We start from the raw sequence: 23,126 nt of genomic DNA on the forward strand, positions 1-23,126 counted from the left end.
TGAAGGAAAATTTAGGATTCTTGTTAAATGTAAATAGAACTCTGCTATAAACTCTGCTTAGAGACAGGACAAAATTCAGTAAAATTCAAGGTATATACATATGATTTGGAGTCAGCTATATAATAGAATCTCCGTTATTTCAATGATATTATTTTGATGATAAATAATCCCAAAGAGTTTAAGGAAAACAATATAGTTGTTATGTCAACACAGAAATATTAGCGTAATCGTATACTATACAATTATATAAAACCTGAATTGCAAATGATTTTAAAGCAAGCACTATTATTTTCAAGCATAGCACATAAAAACAGAAATGAATTCCTTATAGGATAATGGCTGTCCCCTAATTTCTAGTCTACACAAATCCTCATAAAACTATACAGGCCAAGAAAGAGAGCAAATAAAATCACCCACAGCATTATAAGGAGATGTGACAATTAAAAACTCTAATTTACATATAAGTACATAAACATTCAAAACCAGAAGTTCCCAAAAAAAGACAAAAAAAAAAAAGACCAGAAGTTCCAAGTTCCAATGGGAACTGTTCAAAAGAGCAATACAGGAGTTCCCACTGTGGTCCAATGGGAGCAGCAGCGTCTCTGTAGCACCAAGACACAGGTTCAATCCCCAGCCTGGCAGAGTGGGTTAAAGGATCCACCATTACCACAGATGCTGTGCAGGTCACAGCTGTGGTGTGGAAATGATCCCTGGCCTGGGGACTCCATATGCTATGGGGTGGCAGAAAAACAAAACAAAACAAAAAAAAAAAAACAGTAGAGCAGGGTCCTCGTGGTGACTGAATACATGTAATATTAACTAGGATGCACCCAAGTTTACCCAAGCAAGGGGTCAAAAGGAAGTACTGAGAGGCATGATGGGCGAGAAAAACAGCTACTGAGGAGTCAAATGTAGAGGTTATACACAGAAGCCAAATACAACTGGGATTTTGACTATACAAGAAAAAAGTGCAGAGGTTTAGAAAGTAAGGTCAAAGGTGGCAGTTTTAGTAACGTATGGCTTTGGAGAAGGAAACACCTTAGAAGGATGATAAAATGTCACATGAAGGCTTGACGGAGAGGGCAGCACTGAAGATATAAAGGCCCTACTAAAACAACACAGAACAATGGAGGAGCGGGGACTTCTTTTTAAAACTGTTTTTGATTGTAGCAACAAAGGTGCTCTTGGGAGTTTCCGTCGTGGTGCAGCAGAAACGAATTCAACTAGGAACCATGAGGTTGAGGGTTCAATCCCTGGCCTCGCTCAGTGGATTAAGGATCTGGCGTTGCCGTGAGCTGTAGTGTAGGTGACAGATGCAGCTCAGATCCTGCATTGCTATCGCTGCAGCTCCGATTAGACCTCTAGCCTGGGAATCTCCATATGCCACAGGTATGGCCATAAAAAGCAAAACAAAACAAAAAAACAAACAAAAAGCAACCTGAGGAGAAATAACCCAACATCAATATCAAGTTACTTATACAGAATTTTTAAAAGCAAAAAATTTTTGGGCAGATGAAAACACACCAAAAATCAGAATGATAAAACAAAGGAAAGATGTAACATTCCATCACAAATCAGAAACAATTAGATAACATATGCAGACATAAAAGAATACCTCAAATCAGAAAGTATTTTTAAAAAGAGTGAACAATAGTAAGTCTTAAAATAGGAACAAACTGAACTAAAGAAACAGAAAAAAACCACAAAATCATTTCAGAAATGATGACAAAATTGCAAGATGTATGCTCTAAAGAGATAGAAAATAAGACTTCTCAAGCAAAAGACTAATAGAGAAAAGAATAAGAAAAACATAAAAGAGATGCAAAGATCCAATAAACAAAAATCACTGAGGAATGTAACAAGAGAAAAATAAAATTTAAAACTACACTTCTTTCTATTTTTTAATGGCAGCACCTGCAACATATGGAAGTTCCCAGGGCCAGAGATCAAATCTAAGCCACAGCTATGACCTACACACAGCTGCAACAATGCCAGATCCCTTAACCCACGGCACTGGGCAGGGATTGAATCCGCACCTCTGCAGCCACCTAAGCCACTACAGTCGGATTCTTTTTTTTTTTTTTTGTCTTTTTGCCATTTCTTTGGGCCGCTTCCGCGGCATGTGGAGGTTCCCAGGCTAGGGGTCTAATCGGAGCTGTAGCCACCGGCCTACGCCAGAGCCACAGCAACGCGGGATCCGAGCCACGTCTGCAACCTACACCACAGCTCACGGCAACGCCGGATCGTCAACCCACTGAGCAAGGGCAGGGACCGAACCCTCAGCCTCATGGTTCCTAGTCGGATTCGTTAACCACTGCGCCACGGCGGGAACTCCCATACAGTCGCATTCTTAATCCACTGTGCCACAGTGGGAATTCCTAAAACTATAATTTTTGAATCAAAAGAAAACATAAATCTACAATCTGAAACCACAATCAGGAAAAATTTATCCAGAAGAGTTGACACAGAGACATATCCAAGTAAAACATTTTAATTACAGGCAAAGAAAAACTCAAATCTTCAAAACGAAAGACCAAGTCACCTACAAAGAAAAGAAAATCAGGTTGGCATCAGCAATATATAAGCAAAACAACAGGGCAATTTTGTTCAATAAACTTAAGAAGATAAGAATCAAGGATTTTATACCCAGCCAGGGTCCTTCAAACACCAAGACTGTAGGAAAACACTTTCAATATGTAAAATCTGAAGAGATTTCCACAAACATTGCTTGAGGAATCTCTACTAGACAACAAGCTTCATCCAACCAAGAGATATGGGAAAACTTCAGAAAAAGGTCTTCTGGTAAACATTAACTAAATCTAATACAAAAGCATTGACAAGAGTAGAATAGTATGTAAAATGACCCACTAAGAAAGTAAAAATAACTTTAAACAGTCAGAGGAAAGGAGTTCCTACTGTGGCTCAATGGAAACAAAGCTGAATAATATCCATGATGATGTGGGTTCAATCCCTGGCTTCACTCAGTGGGTAAAGGATCTGATGTTGCCTTGACCTGCAGTATAGGTTGCAGAGACGGCCTGGATCCTGGCTCAGATCCTGAGTTGCTGTGGCTGTGGAACAGGCAGGCAGCTGTAGGTCCGACTCAACCCCTAGCCTGGGAGCTTCCATGTGCCACGGGTGTAGCCCTAAAAAAAAGCAAAAAAAAAAAAAAAAAAAAAAGAAGGGGAAAAAAAAGTCAGAGGAAAAGAGACATCGAAAAAAACTAAAGTAGAATAAACTCATTTGCTGCATCACACATAAGAAAATGGGTTGAATTTAAAGCTGACAAATCAAATAGTAGCATATTTTACAATCACAGTATAAAATTCCCCTCTCCTCACCTTAAATAAGATAAAAAAGACTAAAGGACTGTTTAAAGGTATTAAATACAAAAATAACTAAAACAAAAAACCCTTCATAAATAGTAAAAAATATACAAAAATGGAAGTGCTAAAGAGAATACAAAACATATAAACATAAAAACAAGATGAGATCAATTCAATGAAAAAGCTAAATAACTTTCTTGACAGACTACACCTATAATACACATTTACCAATACATATGCTCTACTGTTGCCAGGGACTTTCATACATATCTCACTACGTGACCAGTGAGGTAGGTCAGCAAAGTAGTGTTTTTTCTTTTTTAACTCAAAAAAAAATTTTTTGGCTATGGAAGTTCCCGGGGCCAGGGATGGAACCCATGCCACCAGAAGTGAACCAGGCCACTACAGTGACGCCAGATCCTTAACCCCCTGTGTCACAAGAGAACTCCTTTTTTTACTCAAATTTACAAAGTAACTTTAAAAGTGCAAAAGACAGGAGTTCCCGTTGTGGCTCAGTGGTTAACGAATCCGACTAGGAACCATGAGGTTGTGGGTTCAATCCCTGGCCTTGCTCAGTGGGTTAAGGATCCAGTGTTGCCGTGAGCTGTGGTGTAGGTTGCAAATGAGGCTCGGATCTCAAGTTGCTGTGACTGTGGTGTAGGCCGGCAGCTACAGCTCCGATTCGACCCCTAGCCTGGGAACCTCCACATGCTGCAGGAGCAGCCCAAGAAATGGCAAAAGACAAAAATAAATAAATAAATAAGTAAAATAAAAGTGCAAAAGACAAAGTAAAGCAGAGCTAGGATTAAAACCCATCATCGATTTTTCTTCCACGCCAGGCTTCCCCCATTGAGCATCAAAACTGTTTCAAAACACAAATTGAAGAAACATATTTTATCTTCTTTAAAAATGTTACTTAGCCACCTCACAAAAATCTTTAAAATGAATTAACCTGAAACTTTTGATACTCTAGGTACAAAGCTTCTTCTAACAAAGAGAATGTTGGAAAAACTTTGTCTCCTTAATGGCAGTGGCAACTAAGGTGGCAAAAAATGTGACATCATCTCAGGTACTAGATGCAAGAAGTTCTGGCTTCAGTAAATAGACACACTTCAGAGTGAAGGAAGAGATACCCAGTCCCAGGCTGTGTGAACTCTACATCAGTAAGTTAGATAATGTACGGCCAGTTCTGCTACAATGATACTTTTGAAAACACATATTTGCTCCAATACCATTGATATTTAAGGAACATTTTGAACGTACTAATTTCAAACTTCACTTTTGCTTCTGTAGAATTTGTCAGCCAGAAAAACTATGTGAACACAGAAAACTGCAGCCAGCTGAAATAAGCCACACAGGCATGCACAGCACAGACACACACCCCAGACATCTCGGTTTCCCTCAGTTCACTTCGTGGGTTATGAGCCACATACAACCACCTTTGGCTTTACAACTTTCTCTCAGATTTAAGATAGCTTTCCTTCCATCACTTCATAAAATCTCACCAGCTGCTATCCTTCTAATACCTACTTCCACAGCAAACTTCAGGTCTTTCCCAAGGCAAAATGCAGTATTTACATTGCAGTATTTATATATCTGTTAGCCACTTTACATATGTAAAACTGCTAACATTTTTTATTAGACTCTTACTTTTGTTTCTAATTTGTCACTAATGAAGTTTTGAAGTGTTGTGACCAACCTCATTTTCCCAACAAACCCTGTGGTTTTTATCACCTGATTTTGAATAAATAGTACAGTGACTTTTAGGAATCCAGTATGTCCTGATATAGCACAAGCGACTATATATAAAGCAACTAGAAACATACTTTAGACAACGTAATTATAAGGATTGGCTATACTTACTACCATTTTCTCAAAGGAGTAATGCAAATTTTATTTTTTTAGGGCCACATTTGCCACATATGGATGTTTCCAGGCTAGGGGCTGAAGCTGCAACTGCCGGCCTACACCATAGCCACAGCAACTTGGGATCCAAACCACATCTTTGACTTACACTGCAGCTCAAGCCAATGCCAGATCCTTAACCCACTAAGCGAGGCCAGGGATCAAACCTGCATAGCGAGGCCAGGGATCAAACCTGCATCCTCATGGATACTAGTCAAGATTGTTACCATTGAGCTACAACAGAACTCCTCAATCATTATGACTATACTGCATGCAGTTTATATCTTACTTTTTAAAAAAAATTTTGGGGAGTTTCCACTGTGGCTCAGCAGAAATGAATTTGAATAGCATCCATGAGGACGCAAGTTCAATCCCTGGCCTTGCTCAGCAGGTTAAGGTTTCAGCGTTGCCATGAGCTGTGGTGTAGGTCCCAGACGAGGCTTGGATCCCGAGTTGTGGTGTAGGCTGGGAGCTACAGGTCCGATTGACCCCTAGCCTGGGAACCTCCACATGCCGCTGGTGCACCTGTGAAAAAAAAGAAAAAAGGACGAAAAAATTTTTTTTGGCTGCACCACAGCATATGGAAGTTCCTAGGCCAGGGATCAAACCCATGCCACGTCATCCGCCCGAGCCACAGCAGTAACAACACAGGATTCTTAACCCAGTGAACCACCAGGAAACTCCAATATACTGTCCTTTTAGATAGCCAAGAGGATGCTTTTATTAAATTAAATTTCTGTGGAATTTTCTGAATTTCAAATTAAGTAGTGAACAATACAATTCATATCTTACCCAAAGGGGAAAAAAACATATATAACAAGTTAAACTAGTTTTTTGGATTTTTTTTTAAGTTATAACTTCAATACAACTTGGTAGAGTATGTACCACAAAACAGTTTAGATGTAAACGTACAGCTGACATTCCGGGGAAATTCCCAAAAGTCAAGAACACATCACAGTGGAGTTCCCATCGTGGCGCAGTGGTTAATGAATCCGACTAGGAGCCATGAGGTTGTGGGTTCGGTCCCTGCCCTTGCTCAGTGGGTTAAGGATCTGGCGTTGCCGTGAGCTGTGGTGTAGGTCACAGACTCGGCTCAGATTTCTCGTTGCTGTTGCTCTGGGGTAGGCCGGTGGCTACAGCTCTGATTGGACCCCTAGCCTGGGAACCTCCGTATACTGCAGGAACAGCCCTAGAAATGGCAAAAAGACAAAAAAAAAAAAAAAAAAAGAAATCACAGTATAAAATTTCTTCCCCTCCACATTTTAATGTATATTCTAAGAACCATCATTCTTTTAAACCTCTTGAATTGCTCTTCTTACCACCAGCACTGGCAACTGACATTATTTCTAAAACCATTCTTCGCAAAAATCTTAGAGATTTTCTATCTTCATTAGGGCTGTTGCCTATAAATAGAAAACAAAGTTTTATCTAGATATGAATGCGGATGGCTGAGTAGTTAAGTGGCTTGTTTTGCCACACTAGCTTCCCAGCATACCTTTCCCATATTCCTAGAATCCAATTTGATTTTTAAATTTTCTGAAAAACACTCACAAATCAAGTCTAAATTACAAATGTTCTCCCCGCTAACATTTTATATTTCTGTCTCATAATACCATATACACTAGTTCTGATGGCTGACTTTGTATCAGAATCAGTTTTAGAGCTTCATGGAATTCCAAATGACTAAGCCTTACTATCCGATTGAACAGGCTCCTCATGACAAACATCTTCATTTAATCTAGATGCCATTTTTCCTTCAATATGAAAACAACCAAAAGAAACCATAAAAATTTCCTCTCATTATGCTTATGTGATGGGATAAAGGCCATGTAAACAAAACTAATACTATGATTCATTCATAAATGAAACTTCCAAGGTCTTACCAGGTAATACAGGTTCTACTTGATACTCTACAATTACCTCATATAATAATGTATTCTACAATGCCAAGGCCCATCCAACTTCCTTCTCCAAAAACCTTTACAGGCAAGCACAAAATCCAAAGAGTTCTCCCTCAATCTATAGTCAGTCTTAACATTCATTTCACGTAAAAATGTTAAATGCCTATTATGGTACATTATTTCAACCTATGTAAGTACAGCAATAACAAGGCCTCTATATTGATAAAACCTACATTTTAATTGTGGAAGACATTTTATTTTATTTTATTTTATTTTATTTTTGCTTTTTAGGGCTGCATCTGCGGCATATGTAAGTTTCCCAGCTAGGTCGAATTGGAGCTACAGGTGCCGGCCTACACCACAGCCACAGCAACACAGGATCTGAGCCTTATTTGCGACATACAACATACACCACAGTTCATGGCAATGCTGGATCCTTAAATCACTAAGTGAGGCCAGGGATCAAACATGCATCCTCATGGACACTAGTCAGGCTTGTTACCACTGAGCCACAACGGGAATTTCCATGGAAGACATTTTAATTGTGGAAGACCTACTTGTATATATATAACAGCTGATGGTAAGTAATAAGGAGAAAAATAAAACAAGGACGAAAATAAGAAGATTGAGTTGAAGAGGACTTCTGGTCAAGGAAGGCCACTGCATAACATTTAGAGGCTATCTGAGCAGAATTCTGAAAGACGTAAGAGAAGAAATGAGCCATGCAGGTTTCTGGGGAAGGAAATTCTGAACAGTCCTTAGTATGGGATGCCTTCTATGACCTAGCTTTTTACGTCCAAAAGGACTTTTACGAACAAAGAAAATGTATTTGAATCAATGCTACCTGAGAAATGTACTATCAGAAGCAGAAATAGGGATTCCCATTGTGGCTCGGCAGTAATAAACCCAACTAGGAACCATGAGGTTGCTGGTTCGATCCCTGGCCTTGCTCAGTGGGTTAAGGATCTGGCGTTGATGTGGCTGTGGTATAGGTCACAGAGGTGGATCGGATCCTGCATTGCTATGGCTGTGGCATAGGTTGGCAGGAAAAGCTCCGATTTGACCGATGGCCTGGGAACCTCCATATGCCATGGGTGCGGCCCTAAAAAATAAATAAATAAATAAATAAAGATTCTTTATAGACTTTTTTTTTTTTGTCTTTTTGCCTTTTCTAGGGTCACTTCCCGAGGCATATTCAGGTTCCCAGGCTAGGGGTCAAATCGGAGCTATAGCCGCCAGCCTATGACATAGCCACAGCAACGCAGGATCCAAGCCGAGTCTGTAACCTACACCACAGCTCACGGCAACGCCAGATCCTTAACCCACTGAGCAAGGCCAGGGACCAAACCCGCAACCTCATGGTTCCTAGTCGGATTCGTTAACCACTTCACCACAATGGGAACTCCATCTTTACACTTTTAAAAAAGTATTTTTTGAGGTTTAAAAGAATAGCGTATTTATACTATAGCAAAATTGAATTTCATTTTCAAATTCACTTTGAAACAAATTTATTCTAGTTCAAACATTTGATTACCTACTGTATACAGAAGGGGAATTTACAGCAGGTAAAACTTTGTTTCCATTTTTTGTTTTTTGTTGTATTCTAAACATATGCAGTACAGGGAAAAGTACACTAAAATCAATTTCAAGGTTACTGACCACATTCAGTTACAACACTATTATTGTCACATATAAATTTAAGTCAGCTGCCCTCCCCATGAGCATGTGGAAATTTACTTGTTAAGAATTCTTGGAGTTCCCACCGTGGCGCAGCCGACTACGAACCATGAGAATGTGGGTTCGATCCCTGGCCTTGATCAGTAAGTGAAGGTTCCGGCGTTGCCATGAGGTGTGGGGTAGGTTGAAGACACAGCTTGGATCTGGTGTGGCTGTGGCTGTGGCGCAGGCCAGCAGCTGTAGCTCCGAATACATCCCTAGCCTGGGAACCTCCACATACCACGGGTACAGCCCTAAAAAGAAGCAAAAAAAAAATTCTTAATTTTAATTTCATCTGCAACTAAATCCAACCTATCATTAACTGTAGAAGAAGCACCTTTCCCAAAAGCAATAAATAATATAAAATAATTTACCTAAATATTTGAAGGTACGTACAATGTTTGTATCTGCCTAACAATTACAACTCCCTTTACCTAACAAAGAATTGTGTAGTATATATAAGCGCCACCCCCCAAGTTTCATTCCTGACTCTTACAATAGCTCTTAACCTTAATCTGTGTGTTCCTTAATGAAAATGTTCCCATCTTGAGAAGATCTGAGACTAAAGGATTCTACAAGTGCACTGTCCAAAATGGTAATCATTTACCACACGGGGATGTTCGAATTTAATTAAAATTAAAAATTCCCTTTCTCAATCACACTAGCCACATTCCAGGTATAAACAGCCACAGGGAGTTAAGGGCTATGCTATCATAATGGATAGCACAGACATAGAACGTTTCCATCATCACCAAAAGTTCTATTGCGCAGTGCAAATGCCAAATTTTCAATAAATAACAAATATTATCACCACGATATGCTAACTTCTCTTACCACTTTTATAGGAAGGGAAAATTCTACCCTTCAGACTTTCAACTAACAGCATAAATCATTCAGGCAAAAGTCCAAAAATAGATTAATGATGTACAATATTTCAAGTATTCCCAGCTTAGATTTTTTTTCTTATAGCTCATATAACATCTGAAGAGAAAATAAAGTAGAAGCAACAACAATCACCAAAATAGCAACACTTCATTACAAGGTGTTAGTGTATGTCCAACTACTTTTCCAAGTGGGTTAAAATCCAAAAAGATGTGGATTTCATTTTACCCTGGTAACCTTATTGTTCCTACCCTGAACCTATATCCTAAGAAAGTGGTGTAAGATCTAATAACGACCCTCAAACTATTTAGATAAACAAATGGCATCATGAGTAGGCAAAGCCACAATTTTCTAATGACTTAGGTTTCCGAATTCTTAGAATAGTATGTAATTACAACAACGACAACAAAATGCTTCTGGCAAACACAATTCTTTTTTAAACTAAACTCCTACATAATATCACACTAAATTCATCATCTGCCCTTTCTATAGACAAATTATAGACATGACACACTATGTAGACATTCTGACCAACTTTAACATTGCAGAACACAGTAGAGTAATGCTGGGGGGAAAAAAGTTGGGCTAAATATGCAACAAAATTGAATTTTAGGTATCAACCAGACTAGAACGAGCCAGGCAAATCCATTACAGAAACTCTGAAATTTTCTGTGAACTGGTAAACCAGGTTTCCTTTGAAAAATTAGGACAAAAACAAACTTCATTATTTTGAAATGGAGGTTTCAAATTTTGAAAAAACACTAACTTCATTTCTCCACAAGTTTACTACAAACAAGTATGGAACAACTAACAAAGTAGTACCTCAAAAACTGAATGCTACTGGAATGATTTAACAGTTACCCCACCTAGTAACACTTGATTACAAGTCATTAGAGTAATCCCAACTTTCCCTGTGCTGGACTGGGCACTGGGAGTAAGGAAGGGGGGTTGGAAGGTTTAAAATCAAAGGTGCTTAATTACTACAAAAACTGAGGAAGCAGAAGCAATTTTGAAAAAGTAAACACTAACCATACTTTTGGTTAGTAATATTTTCTTCATTCTTAACACAAAAAAACAGTAAGGATATTGTATCTCCTATCATTTAGTGATTTTTCACATTTTTGCATACACCTCACAACAAGAAATCCTTTAGCACTTTGATTTTAGAAATCAACTTAAAGATTTTCCTCCACTATCACCACCAAAAAAAAGTTTAAGATGTTTAATCAAAAAATTGCTATTCTATGGTTAAACAAACTGTGGTACATCCACATCATAGAATAACACTCAGTAATTAAAAAGAACAAACTATTGATACACCCAACAATTTGCATGAATCTAAAGGGAAATTGGCTGCACAATAAAAGGCCAATTCTAAAAAGTTATATACTGTATGACTCTTTTTAGTAAACGTTCTTGAAATAAACAAATTATAAAAACAGAGAATAGATTAGTAGTGGGTGCCAGAGTCTGGGGTAGAGGAGATGGGAGGAACATGGGAGGGTGTGGTTCTAAAAGGGCAACAGAGGGATCCTTGTGTTCATGAAACTGTTCTATATATTGACTGTAATGATGGTTATATAATCTACACATGTGATAACATTGCAAGAACTAAATATACACACAAATTAATACAAGTAAAATGGAGAAATATAAGATTGACAGATTGTACCAATGTTATGTATGATATTGAACTATAGCTTGCAAAGCATGAGCAACAGGGAAACTGGGTAAAGGGTCCTAGGTAATCTCTCCACATTGTTTTTTAAAATTACGCTTGACTCTAGTTACCTAAAAATAAAAAGTTTGATTTTTTTTTAACAAAGCACTGTCATAACAGTTGGGAAAATACGAATATAAACTGGATAACAGACAATATTAGGGAATGATTGTTAATGGTATTGTGGTTACACAACATAATGTCCTTATTCTTAGAAGATGCTTGCTGAAGCATTTAGGGATGAAGTATCAGGCCTGCAACTTATTTTCAATGCTTGTATATATGAGTGAGAAGAAAGAGAAGGCAAATATGGCAAAATTTTAAATATTAAATTTACATAAAGGGTTCATGAGGGCTTCATGTACCTTGTCTCAACTTTTCAACTTTAGTTTTTCAAAATAAGCATTGGGGAAGGAATATTAAATACAAAAAACTGCTGGAGTTCCCGTCGTGGCACAGTGGTTAACGAATCCGACTAGGAACCATGAGGTTGCGGGTTTGGTCCCTGGTCTTGCTCAGTGGGTTAAGGATCCGGCGTTGCCGTGAGCTGTGGTGTAGGTTGCAAACACGGCTGGGATCCCGCGTTGCTGTCGCTCTGGCATAGGCCGGTGGCTACAGCTCCGATTCGACCCCTAGCCTGGGAACCTCCATGTGCAGTGGGAGCGGCCCTAGAAAAGGCAAAAAGACCAAAAAAAAACACACCCAAAAAACTGCTATCCTAAAACTATGTTACAGCCAAACCCACACACCAATTAGTTCTTTAAAAAGGTTCAAAAGTAAACAAACTGTTCTGATAAAACTGTGCTATAGTCCCACCTATACTCCCATTAGTCTCAAAACCAAAAACTCGCATTAAGGACTTCAAGGTAATTAAGAGTTACATGGTATTGGATTGACTTCCTCATGTTTTCCACACGAATTGACTAAATCTGTAAGCATGTGGATATTTTTGTAAAATCAAAGTTAGTTCAACATGGACTACCTTCCTAGGTCTAGCAAACGTGGATCCCCAGAGTTGTTATACTTTTCAAACAAATGTAATAAATTTAAATTACCAGAGGAAAAAACTAACACTTTCACACACACACTCCAAATCCTAAATCTTAAATTTGGCAAATGCAGTTTCCCTGAAAGCGGCAACCCACATGGTAAATGCCAAACAAAAAAAGTGCTACAATGTATTAACTATAGCATCAAAGTTGTAAGATAAATTTTACAACGTAAACAGTCCTCTAAACATGGCTGCATTTATGGTATTTAATAAATACAAACTACACACATTTGAAATGCAAGTAACTATCTAGCCTGAGCTAGTATCAGAAAGATCCATTCCAGAAGTTCTCTTTGCTGCCTATTTCTTGCATCAGTGTTAATACAGTTCAATCCACAAGAAAACCTGGGTCTAGAACTTCTCAACTAAAAGCTCTTAACTTTTCACTTCCTACTGGACCGCCCCCTCGCAACGCGCCCCACCTCCCTAGGAGGGTGATGGGGTGGGGCTGTTTCCCGCTCGGAAACTAAGAAATAAATGTCTCTTCCCTACTTCAGAAAAGAGGGAATGAGAGAGGCCGAGAAGCTGCAGACTCAAGCAAGCTACTGACTACAAGAAGATAGTCATTTAGAAAGCTCCTTTTCCTCTTCTTAACTCCTTTTTTCCTTCCCTCCTTCCAGGCCGTTCTGTGTCTCCAAGTCGGGCGGGGACAGGTGAATCCCAAGAGGAAAGGAAGAGGGAGGGACGGACGATGGAGGGAGAGTCGCGCTTGGGCAATGAATGAGCTGCGCTGCATCCGCACCACCTGTTCCTTCCAAGGGTGCCACTTCGGCCTGCCAGCATGGTTCCCGCACCACCCGAGCCACCACTCCTGCCTGTGCTGCCCACTTCCCTGCTAAAGACCAGGCCTCTCCTCTCTCCGTTCGGGGAGAATGAAAACCGGCAGTCTAGAAATTAGGAGAACGAGGCCTACTCCGGAACCACGGCCTCCGAAACGTGAGGACGAAAGGAGGAAGACTGTGGTCCCTGGCGCGCGAGCCCAAGTGGGAACCAAAAGAAGGGAACGAAGGAGTGCATTCGGCCTGACTAGGAGTACGAAGGCGGGGTCCCGGGCGGGGGTGGCCTGGTGCCCGGCGGGCCGAGGTTAGAGGTGACAGGCCCGTGTACCGGCTAAATCCTCCACACTGCTTGCCCAGAGCCTCACACTTACCAAGATCCGCTTGAAGAGCGCGTTCTCCTTGGGCGGGAGGCTCACGGCCGGCATCGTTCCGGCTCCTCCCGCTGCTCCCGCCACCGCCCGGCTCGGTCAGTCTGCTTGTCCGACCGCCGCCGCCGTCGTTCCCTGGCTGCTTCAGCCTTGACTGCCCCGATCCACCGCCGCCACCAGGCCTCGGGTCACCGCGTCGCCCAACCTCGACACCCCTTCCCCTCGTAGTCTTTTTTCCTTTCTCACTTAACGCTACCACCGCTTTCCCCCCCCCCTTACGGGTCTCCGTCGGCGGTTCACGTGGTAACTGAACAGACCGACAGAGGCAGCCAAAATGGCGGACGCGGAGGGCTTTCCCACCCGGGTCACACCTCCTAGTACGCAGGCGCGATGACCTCCTTTCCCCACCCCTTGGTCCTGAAGCTTGCTGGGAAACCTGGAGCTGGCGGCTGGCCGGGGCCGGGAGGGTAGCGGCAAGCCCCGCCCACCCTTTCAGGTCCCAGCGTAGGAGGCGCGGGGGAAGCGAGGGGAGAGTAGCCAGCTGCTGTTCCCATCGCCTCCTCATCAAAAATAGCCTTTCTACTCCTCCTTGCTAAATTGGCCTTTCATTCATTGCGTAGAGGCTCCCTGTGCGTATAATCATAGTTTGAGCCTAAAGTGCTAAAATGTCGGTGTCCAAGAAGCGCCGTGTTTCCGGATGAAGTGCCAATTAGGTACCAGAGGCGAAGGAGAAATGAAGGCTTCACCCCAGTGGGTATTTGTAAATAGATATAGAGAAGATGGAGCTTAATGGAGTCTGAAAAGCGTGAAAGAGTTAACCAATTAAATGGGCCTGGCTGGGTATCGGTGATTTACTTTTACTACTTTAAGAGGACCCTGAAAGATAGCCAGACCCTGAAGTGCCATATTTGCACTGCTAAAGAAACATTTGAAGGTTAGAGTGTGTGTTTTTATTTTATCATTGAGTTCATGCAATGCAGTGTTGAGGACTGTATGAGTCACCTTGGGATAGTGAAGCATTCAAGGTCACTGACGCCCTTAGAGCTGGTATCAAGCTAGTGCTTAGCATTGTGACTCCCCTTCATTAGAAATCCTGAAATCTTAGGAAGCTGAAGAGTATCTGGCAAAGATAATAGAGAACTGCTGCAGTAAGCAAGGTCAGACTAGATACCGAATAGAGCCTCTTACAATTTCACTCACAATCAAGGTAAAACTATTTTAAAAATGGCAGTCTATTAATGACTGCAAATCATCACATATGAGCTATTTTTTACCCTTGGTTGTTTGCGATTATCTCTTTCCAGATCATGAATTCTATCAGCCGTAGCATTCTTTGTGTCATGCATCATTAAATAATATACACAATAGTTTTGATCTTTTAATCATATTTACACAAATACTTTACCCTCCTCAGCTTGCTCTTTAATCCTCCGTGGAAGGTGTGAGTTGAGCAACACATTTACCCATGGAAAAATCTGAGACTATTGCTTGGATTTTTGAGTACCCTCTCCTTTTGCCTGGGTCATAAGTAAGGCTTTAGCAGTCAAATCTGGAATTTCCTCAAATTCTCTGATCTCTTTAAAAGTTTCATGAAACAACTGCCTCTGAGTTTTGAAGTATGGTTTTCAGGGTTTTTTTAAACTTTAGCTTTCTAAAAAAATAATAAGACCCAAAACAAATTTAGAATCCATAAAAACGGTTATTTAGTGATAACCTTCAAACTTCACTGCACCTCAACAGATCTTTCAATTATCTGAACTATTAAAATATAGAAATACCGTCTAACTTAAGATAATAATTTTAACTTAGCTACCAACTGGGGTTTCCAAATCTCTAGCTTTATACCCAAAAGCCCCTGTAGCAATATTATTTGCTATGGTTTCCGAAATTTCTCCTGTAAATAATACGCTATTTTCACCTTGGGGGAAGAAAATTTATGTTCTTGAAACAAACAGTAGTTTCCACCAGGAGCTGAGTAACTGAATAGATGAACCAGCAATATGGTTTGGCTACTATGTTCTTTTTGGCTGATAACAAATAAATAGCAGTATTTAACACTCAGTGAATACTAGTCTGATTCAACATTTACGTGAGTCTTGTCCCAGTTAAAGTGCACCTACAGATAGCTGTTGGACACACAGTCAATGATTTAATACTCTGAACTCAGCAATAAAATATCTAGGCTGATAGATCACCGCTATTTGACAAAGAGAGATCCATTTGATGGGTTATGCTTTGAATGAGGGCCATGCAGGGAGTTACATCCAAGGCTAAATGATGATGATGATGATGGTTAGTTCATTCATCCTAGCCCATGTATTTGCATGTTACTATTGTAACAAATTAAACATAAATTAACAAATAACTTTTCCGTAGTTTCCAATTGTGGCTTAGTGGGTTAGGAACCGGACATAGTGTCGGTGAATATGTGGGTTCAATCCGTGGCCTTGCTCAGTGGGTCAATAATCCAGCGTTGCCACCAGCTGCAGCATAGAGGGTGAAGCTCAATCCTCTGTTGCTGTGGCTGTGGTGTAGACCAGCAGCTGCAGCTCCGATTTGACCCCTCACCTGGGAACCTCCTATATGCTCCTTTGGCAGCCCTAAAATACAACAACAAAATAATAATAATAATAATAAAACCTTTGTACTGTTTTCAAGTTTTGCTCCTTTTAAACCCTCACTGGGAGGTGTGAGTTAAGTACAGTGTTTCCCAGTGGAACAATCTAGGACTAAAAATTTGGTTTTCTGGCTGCTAACTCAAATTCTTCCCCCTTTACCTGGGTCATAAAGTTTTGGCATCAAATTCTGGAGATGCTTAAATGAATGTCATGTAGCAACTTCCACCAAAATATCATAGCTATTACCTCCTGGCTGGAATTGCTTCATCAGGATTCTTTTCAAGATGGAGTTTCACCTACAGCTGCCTACTCCAAGTATAGGGTTCCGTCAGCTCTGACATGCTGAGAAAAATGTGCTTCTACTTCATCACTTTCCCAAAATATACACTAGTAAAAGGATACATGGAGCAAAAAGAGAAAATAGCCTTTCCAACAGCAGTCCTGAAATTAGTAATTTGCCTACTGGCTCTGTATGCTCTGACTAAATATGGCTTCTGTTCCAGCTTGTTGGATACTAGCAAAAGCTGTGTCTAGACAAACTTCCAAGGGATGGTGTAGAAAGGATATACAACTGACAGGTTGCTGAGTGGACGAGAAGCCGAGAAGTTGAGAACCAACAACTGACTCAGCATGTTAGTTGGGTGGTTTGCTTACTTGAACATGAGCCCAAGAGGCTCAAACTAGGTTGCAAACTATAAAGTGACTCACAGTTTAGCAATCTATGCAGCCATCAGTTGCATGTAAAAATGAACCAGAAAACAGAGAACACTTATTTTACTCTCTAGTCAATAATTTTTGGTTAAATTTTTTTTTCAATGACATTGCTAAAGAAAATACAGGCGGAAAAGGAGATTTGCTAACATTATTTTTCTCTTAAAATGAACTTAAATGACATTAAGTTCAAAAGATTAGAGTTAGAGCCTTAAAATTTATCTTTTACCTATACATATGGTCTTTAGACATCAGATTGAATTGAAAATGAGATACACAAAAAATCTGGTTTAAATGTGAAAGATAAAACCCATTGCTCAGTGCAACAGGTATCAAAGAGCTAGGCAAAAATAAGTTATTTACAACTACCAGACACCTCCTAAGGTTTTCTGTTACAGATGTAAAAGGGAGGCATAGAGAGGTTAAATACTTTGAACTTAAAAATCATATAGGAGGGAGTTCCCACTGTGGTTTAGTGTGTTAAAGGATCCAACAGCTGCGGGGCTGTGATTCAATTCCTGGCCCAGGAACTTCCTAATGATGCATGGGACGTTAAAAAACAACAAACAAATAAAACATATAGCTAAAAAGAGGTGAACAAGAATGGCGCTTTGAACTTGGCTCCGCAGCTCATGGCCTCAGAGGACTGTCTACACCTGTTAGGTGTTTTAAGATCATCATCTGGTGTCTGAAAAACCTCAGTCCGAGTCCAACTTGCTAGCTGTGTGATCTTGAGCCTTCTAAAATACGAGGATTCGCTTCTCCTCACAGGGTTGTGAGTCGGGGTTATGAAATAAACTCTCAGAGAAGTGGCTAAACAATTTTTTTTTTTTCCGTTTTAATCCGCTCCTACCTAACTCCATTTTACGGATTGAAGACTGAAACCAGCGGAACTAGAGTACCCGGCGGTAACTGCGATACTTGAGATTCACACCCCTACGCAGCGCAGCCACAGAGCCCGGAGTCCCTCGCCTCCGCCCGCCAGGGGGCGCTCGGCCCCGCGCCGACCCCGGAACCGCGCGACTTGGGGAGGCGGAGCCCAGTCCGGCAAGATGGCGGCGTCCGCGTTATTGCGCCCCTTCTCAAAGCTGCTTTCATCGGCCAGGCTCCCAAGTGGCTGTAAGTGTCTCTCCTCGAGCAGGCAGTCTACTCTTTTCGGCCTGCGGCTCCCAGGGCGAACCCCGCCCGCGGAGGCATAAGGTGGCTGTGCGGCGAGCTCGTCCTGCTGTGACCTTCGCCGGCCAGTCCCGGAGCCCACGCTTGCCTCCATCCCTGACTCTCGGCTCCCCATCACCCGAGGTCCACCCTCCTCCGAGAGGCCACTCGACCCCTTTGGTCTCTGCGAATAGACTTTGAGCCCCTCGTCCTGCTGCTCTGCAGATTTGGTACTGCAGATGCGGAGAGGGGGGACCTTCCCGGAGGCGCTTCTATCCGCCCACTCCTGGGTCGTGAGGGTCCTCAAAAGCCAGCGTAGTGCGAGGATTTGAAGAGGTCCTGGATGACAGGGGCCACCCACCTGGCCCTGTTGGTGGCCCAGGATGAATTACTTGACCACTCTACCTTTCTTTCCGTGGCTGTCTTAAGAGAGGAGGTAGAAGGGAGGGTTAAATGCAGTAGTAACACATGTAAATGTCAGATTTATTCCCACAGGACTGTAAATTATAGATTTACAGACTTTGCATCCCCTTTCAGCTTCAGCGCGGTCAAAGTTCTACATTCGGGAACCACCACATGGCAGCCCTGACTGGCTGAAAGTTGGACTGACCTTGGGCACGTCCGTTTTCTTGTGGATCTATGTAAGTATTTACTCCCTTTAATCATGGGACTCCAACACAGTGCAGAGGACGAATAGCAGTGCGACATTGAATGTTGCTGAGCAAATGTCTCATACAATAGGATATTTATATAATTGCTAATAATGTTTCTCCATGAGGGAAATCTTAGAGACTAAAAAATATTAAGGTTTTGGGGCACCAAGAAAATGGGAAGAGGCTGAAACCTGTCATTGAATGGCTTATTTGTGAATGGCAGTTTTACTGCATGATTAATTATACTTTATCTCTTAACGAAGATAGCAGATTTGAGTTTTATGAAGGTACTATTTTCAGATGCCACAGGGGTGGATCATAAATAAACAAGATATGCAAATTAAATCCTATTAGACTTACAAAACATAAGGTTTTTTTTTTGGTCTTTTCTAGGTCCGCACCTGTGGCATATGGAGGTTCCCAGGCTAGGGGTCTAATCAGAGCTGTAGCCACCAGCCTACGCCAGAGGCAGCAACTGCAGGATCTGAGCCGCATCTGTGACCTATGCCACAGCTAAATGGCAGTGCTGCATCCTTAACCCACTGAGCGAGGCCATGGATGGAACCCACAACCTCATCGTTCCTAGTCGGATTCGTTAACCACTGAGCCATGACAGGGAACTCCCAAAACATAAGATTTTAACAATGTTTATATAAATACATTGTTGGAAATTGTACTTAGTGTGCAGCAGCCTTTTTCTCTTTTTTTTGGTCTTTGTTTACAGTGTGCTTTTTATGTAAAACTCATTTAGTGGTAGTGTGGTAGTATTACTCTTGTTGACCTTTTACAAATGAAGAAAACACTTGGAGAAATTAATTTGCTGAACCCAGGTCTCCCTGGCAGAGCTACAAATACTGCCACACTGTAAGTATTTTTTTAAAGTTAACTCAAAAGTATTTGTGCTATATTAGATTTTAGTTTTGGAGCTAATAGGTTTGGCACTTCCTCCACTGTTGCCCACATCCAACTCTTAGATCTCTTAGTTTGGAGTTTTTATTTATTTAGTTATTTATTTTTCTCTTTTTGCCACTTCTAGGGCTGCTCCCGTGGCATATGGAGGTTCCCAAGCTAGGGGTCGAATCAGAGCTACAGCAGCCAACCTACGCCACAGCCATAGCAACGCCAGATTTGAGCCACATCCACAAGCTACACCACAGCTCACAGCAACACCGGATCCTTAACCCACTAAGCAGGGCCAGGGATGGAACCCATGTCCTCATGGATACTGATCAGGTTTGTTACCACTGAGCCACAACGGGAACTTCAAGGGTTGCCTTTTCAAATTGAGTGTGTCAGATTGTGGTGAGTAAGTATATATCATTCATAGTTTTTGGACTTTTGTATCCTTTAGCCTTTTATTTCTAGCTAGAATAGTTGTAATTCTTTTAATCTGTCCTTTTTCCTCTTGCAAAATATAAATATCACTAGTTGGTCTCTTCTTTCTCTTTAAGTTGCCAGGAACATTACATTCTAATTTTAACTATTACCTACTTCTAGCTCATCAAACAACATAAGGAAGATGTTTTAGAGTATAAAAGAAGAAATGGATTGGAATAAACTTTTGAAATACTGATACAGTAAGTATGCAGTTTTAAAGGATGAATAGATTATGCAAGTTAATTTACCTCCTTTTAAATCATGTATTTTGGGTTTTTTTAAATTAGGTTTATCCTTTTAGCATCCATATTCCTGTTTGTGCTAAACTTATCTCTTAGCATAATTACTTTTAATCATTATGCTTTGTGTTCAAAGAAAGTTGTGCTTAAGAATGAAACAAAAATCATATTATTTTTTTAACTCTAATAATGCTATAAATGGTGCCTTCCTAGCACTTAAGACAAATTATTGTTGTTTGTGTATTTATTTTTTTCTTTTCTTCCTTTTTTAAAAATTTTTTAAAATTCACTCATCCACAGCATATGGAAGTTCCCAGGGCCAGGGATTGAATCCAATCTACAACTACAGCAATGCCAGATCCTTTAACCTACTGCACCAAGCTGGGGATCAAACCTCCTCAATGACCCAAGCCACTGCAGTCAGATTCTTAATCCACTTTGCCATAGCAAGAGCTCCTATTTGTCTTTTTCTTTTTCTCTTTTGGCCACCCCATGGCATATGGAATTCCTGGGCCAGGGATCAGATCCAAGCCGAAGTTGCAACCTAAGCCACAGTTGGCAGCAATGCCAGATCCTTAACCCACTGTGCCAGACCAGGGATCAAATCTTCATCCCAGCGCTCCCAAGATACTGCCGATCCCATTGCACCACAGCAGGAACTTCCTATTTTTCTATTTCTTATTATCTGTTTGTCATATACCACACTTGAATTTAAATTCCATGAGAACGGGTATTCAGTTATTAAATTTTTTACTGCATGAACATTTCATTATGATGGTCACTGTAACTAACACCCAGTTGGACAATTCCTGATAAAACCTAGCTGTGAACAAGATAGTATACACTGCATGGTCTGTGATTTAAAAGAGAGAGTGAGAAGTTCCCTTGTGGTGCATTGGGTTAAGGATCGGGGTTGTTACTACAGTGGCCTAGGTCCCTGCTGTGGCATAGGTTCAATCCCTTGCCCAGGAACTTCTACATGCTGCAGGCACGACTGAAAAAAAAAGAGAGTGATTTTATTTTATATGTATATGTATACTATATTTCTGAAAACCATTTTAAAGAAATCCTGTATTAATCCTTTTGTAAAATGAAAAATCTCAGTTTTGGAATTTCCTTTGTGGCTCAGCAGGTTAAGAACCTGACTAGGATCTGTGAGGATGAAGATTCAATCCCTGGCCTTGTTCAGTGGTTAAATATCTGGTGTTGCTACAAGCTGTGGCATAGGTAGTAAATACAGCTGGCTCTGGTGTTGCTGTGGCTGTGGCATAGGCCTGCAGCTGTAGCTCCAATTCAACCCCTAGCCTGGGAACTTCCATGTGCCAGAGATGTGGCCCTAAAAAGACCAAAAAAAAAAAAAAAAAAAAAACCTCAGTTTTCATGTATTAGATTGATTAAAGTAGATAACTCATATTGGCTGTATAATAAAACAATAATCACGAATATATTTTTTTCTATTATTATCACTGTGCCCATTTCACTACTTCCTTCAGTCAATCAAGAGATAAAAATGAGGAGTTCATATTGTGGATCATGAGATTACAGACCCAACTAGTATCCATGAGGATGCAGTTTCGATCCCTGGCCTCGTTCACTGGGTTAAGGATCTGGCATTGCTGCAAACTGCAACATAGGTCACAGATACAGCTCAGATCTGGCATTGCTATGGCTGTGGAGTTGGCCAGCAGCTGCAGCTCCAATTTGACCCCTAGCCTGGGAACTTCCATAGGCAGCAGGTGTGGCCATAAAAAGAAAAAAAAGAAAAGATAAAAATGAGTATTAAATCAAAACTGGGTACTTTTGCTACCCCTGTAGTTCAGATTAAAAAAAAAATTTTTTTTTTTGCTAAAACGTAAATAAAATGAGGGGTTGATTTGTTTTCTAGACTTCCCCTGATGCTTCTAAGTTGAATTATTCAGCATGGTCTAATTTTATTTTTAATTCTTTTTATAGCCACACCCACAGAATATGGAGGGTCCCAGGCTAGGGGTCGAATCAGAGGTGTAGCTGCCAGCCTATACCACAGCCTCGACAACACTGGATCCTTAACCCACTCAGTGAGGCCAGGGATTAAACCCGTGTCCTCATGGATACTAGTTGGGTTTGTTAACTGCTGAGCCAGGACAGGAATTCCAGAATGGTCTAATTTTAATATTACATCTGCTGGTTAATGCTATAGTTTTTTGGTTTTTTTTTTTTTTTTTCTCTCTCTCCATTATAGGTATGTTCCATGTAGTGATTATAGGAGTTCCTTTGGATTCATCAATCTGTTGAGTTCTAAATGTGAGAGAAATATGTGAATATATGTCAAGTCAGCATTTATGTTTTGCATAATTAAAAAAAATAATGTCTATTCTTCAGATGATGTATATTGTGATAATGTGTAGACTGTCAATTCTAAGGTAGATTATTAGAAGTATTTTAATGTGGAAAGTACTATCAATAATAAGGTCAATGGTAATTGAGAACATCTTGGTAAGAAGACTTCTTAAGGATACAGGCTAAAAAATGACTGCTGAAATAAATCTTTCTCCTTATATCAACTTTTAATTTCTAATCACAACACTTGTGCTTCATTGTATCAGGGTGGTAGAACTACTCCTACTCTATTATTGAAAATACAAAAGAACCCAAATACTCTTTTATTCTAAAGGAGAAAGTAAAAATGAATCCTATTACCAGATTTTCTTCTGACTCCATTTTCTTGAGTTTGAATGATTTTCAT

General features: G+C 40.6%; 2 protein-coding genes across 3 annotated transcripts in view; one reads left to right on the forward strand and one right to left on the reverse strand.

Annotated features, from left to right (window-relative positions):
- Positions 1–14,052, reverse strand: part of NAA15 (N(alpha)-acetyltransferase 15, NatA auxiliary subunit) — an 82,875-nt gene extending 68,823 nt beyond the window's left edge. The window contains exon 1 of one of the 2 annotated variants that reach the window (XM_003129186.6): positions 13,652–14,052. In XM_003129186.6, the coding sequence (XP_003129234.3) occupies positions 13,652–13,705 (54 nt within the window). In that variant the 5' untranslated portion in view covers positions 13,706–14,052. The remainder of the gene's footprint in view (positions 1–13,651) is intronic. The other variant, XM_005656536.3, reaches the window with a different exon arrangement.
- Positions 18,012–22,763, forward strand: NDUFC1 (NADH:ubiquinone oxidoreductase subunit C1). The gene is given in 4 exon segments (NM_001097470.2): positions 18,012–18,096; positions 18,670–18,773; positions 20,283–20,362; positions 22,623–22,763. Coding segments are annotated over 3 exon segments (231 nt in total). The 5' UTR covers positions 18,012–18,029; the 3' UTR covers positions 20,343–20,362; positions 22,623–22,763.

The sequence above is a fragment of the Sus scrofa genome, chromosome 8 (assembly GCF_000003025.6).
Source record: "Sus scrofa isolate TJ Tabasco breed Duroc chromosome 8, Sscrofa11.1, whole genome shotgun sequence".
NCBI lineage: Eukaryota > Metazoa > Chordata > Mammalia > Artiodactyla > Suidae > Sus > Sus scrofa.